The sequence below is a fragment of the Berghia stephanieae genome, chromosome 8 (assembly GCF_034508935.2).
Source record: "Berghia stephanieae isolate SIO BIC M18660-M18661 chromosome 8, UCSD_Bste_1.3, whole genome shotgun sequence".
In the NCBI taxonomy this organism is placed as follows: Eukaryota; Metazoa; Mollusca; class Gastropoda; order Nudibranchia; family Aeolidiidae; genus Berghia; species Berghia stephanieae.
This window is the reverse complement of record NC_088367.1, coordinates 44,014,910-44,017,671: the sequence shown is the minus strand read 5'-3', so window position 1 is coordinate 44,017,671 and position 2,762 is coordinate 44,014,910. Positions and strand designations below refer to the sequence as shown.

The following is a 2,762-nucleotide window of genomic DNA, read 5'->3' as shown; positions in this document are numbered from 1 at the left end:
GAATCCAATCAAATTTTTCATTGCAAAAATTTACTCAGGATTTATTTAAATCTCGCAGATGTAGTGCATTTTACATGCAAAAAGAATAAGCTCAAACTCTAAATTCTTGTGCTGCATGGAAAGTAGTAGTTAGTAGTAATGATAATAATAATAATAATAATAATAATAAATAACAATAATAATAATAATAATAATAATAATAATAATGATAATAATGATAATAATGATAATAATGATAATAATAATAATAATAATAATAATAATAATAATAATAATAATAATAATAATAATAATAATAATAATAATAATAATAATAATAATAATAATAATAAAAATAAAAATAATAATAATAATAATATATAATAATAATAATAGGGTTGGGCAAATCTGGGTCGAAATTTCAATTCCAGTGATTTCTAATGCCAAATAGTGTGTAGAATAGGAATCTGGAAAAATTTTTTGAAAAAAATGATTCTTTAGGTTGGTTCAGAGCATTTTTTTGCAAAATGGCCGATTTTTTAGGCCAATTTTGATTTTTTTTAGATAATGCCTTTAAAAGACGCTTTTTATGCTAAATGTAAAGAACAGGTGAAGCCAAACACAGAAACCAAAAAACAAAATTAAAATCGGTTCAAAATTTCAGTTTTTATTGACTCATCATAATTTCCAAGATGGCCGCCGTTTTTAACAATTTCTTAAATAAATTTTTTTCCCCTTAACCAAATGTACAAGTGTGACACATGTCTTAACCTGTTTTTGAAAGGAGAATACGATTCTGGTGACATAAAATAGAAAATGAGTGATTTGGGTCTTTAAAATGAGCAATTTCTGTCTTTTCTAAGAAAAAAGGGGAAAAGAATAGGGTCAAAGGTCAAGTCAAGGTCACCCATCGTCATCTTGATTGTCTACTTCAAATTTGTTACAGAATAACATTTGTTCCATTTATATTACTCAGTCCATTTTTTAAATCACTCAAGGGAAGCAACTCTAATTACTCAAAATTACATTTCAAAATGTGTAAACAATGTCTTGTTGACTTTCAGATGAATGAAAATCAGCCATCAAGATGAGTGCCGTAACTACAAGAAATGAAGCAAAAAAGGATTTGTTTGGAAAAACATTTAAAGAACTTTATGAGTTCACACCAACTGCAAGCTTACCCGCTGGCCATATTGTTATTGGTCGAATGTTGGCATTATGCAAAACTACCAAAGGTATCAAATCATACAGCCGTGCTGATGCCAGTAAAATGGTAGCAAATGAGTTAAGAAGAGACTGGATTACAAAGAATGTCTACCCTATGAAAGAGCCTGCAGTTGCACAAAGAATCCAGAAAGATTATGAAAAATTTAACGCCTTAAGAAAATATGAAAATTCAAAGAAGATCAAGACTGAGAAATGGTGTGAAAATGCTGAAAACTTCAGAGATTCACTAACAAAAAATGCATATGACATACGATGTAATGATGCATCTTTCCAAAAGCAAATGGAAGAAGACTTTGGAGTAAAGATGACACAAGAAGATATTGATTTTCACCAAGATAACTGTTTTGGGAGTTAAAAGTTAATGTGTACCAACACTGTACCCAAAGACTGGGAGAGAATGAAAAAGAGAAAGCAGTCCAGAGAGGACTCAGTTCAAAAGAAACGCTTCAAACAGTGTGAAGATGAGAATGAACAGAAAGAAATAAATAGAAATGAGTTACTAAATTCAGTGATAGGTGAGAGTATTGACTCTGGGAACCTTAATCTTCATTCAAAGAGAAGACTCTTTACAGACCCAACAAAAGTAAACGCATCCTCATCAAAACATACCTTTGAACATATGAGTATGAATAGAGAAAAAAATTCCCAAGATTTTCCCATAACATTTCCGAAGGTTAAAATAAGAAACACCTCTAAAGCATTAAATGAAAGTGTGATACGATGTCTTGTTCAGTGTCAAAGTGAGAGCTCATGTTCAACAATGGAAGTTTGCAAAATAATGGTGAATGTTGCTAACATTGTATTTCATCAGGATTGGGAAATGCCAGAAAATAAGCATGAAGATGAATGTACCGAAAATGATAAAGATGATGAAACTTACTCATCAAGTGAAGAGGAGGAGCAGCAGGAGGGGGGTGAGAGGGATCAGAATGAGAAAAAGAAGCGAAAGTGTAAGAAAGATCTTGCTTTCACTCTACCAAGTCGAAGAACAATAATGAGATACCTAGAAGATGCATCCTATATGAGTCTCAAGTATGTAGCTCAACAACTTTTGAACGATGAAGAATCTGTTGTTACTGTGGGACTTGATGACACAACAAAGGCAGCTGGTCATAAAACATATGACATTAAAACAGACCATATAACCATGAAAGGTAATTGTCAACCCAAAAAAACTCTCACAACTGGGTATATTGAAAATCTTAGTCATACTGGGGATGATGGAGCGGCTGCCTATAATCATAAGTTAAAGTGTCTTTCCATTTTAGCTGATTGTTCTGTGGAGGACTTAAAGAGCCATATAGATTTTTGGATGTCAGACAGAGGTTCTGATTTGGATGTTCTTTTGGAAAACTTAGGTGTGGATGATGAGAAAAGACTGAAATGCTGTGCTCATATAATTTTGTGTATAGACAATGCAATAGATAAGGTTTTCAAAAACACAGAGCAAATGGTAGGCATCCAAAAAATCCTGCAACTCTCTGCTGGTGAGGAGATTTTCAAATCACCTGGTTCTTCCATACACACGCTTGGGTTAATTGCCATTGCAAAATTGC

The 2,762-nt window shown here is 32.2% G+C and overlaps 1 protein-coding gene across 1 annotated transcript; it reads left to right on the top strand.

The window, feature by feature from the left end:
- Nucleotides 1-1,066: 1,066 nt before the first annotated feature.
- LOC144979024 (uncharacterized) lies at nt 1,067-1,561 on the top strand. Its single transcript, XM_078925639.1, has one exon. The coding sequence runs from the start codon at nt 1,067-1,069 to the stop codon at nt 1,559-1,561; it is 495 nt and encodes a 164-aa protein (XP_078781765.1).
- The last annotated feature ends 1,201 nt before the right edge of the window (nt 1,562-2,762 follow it).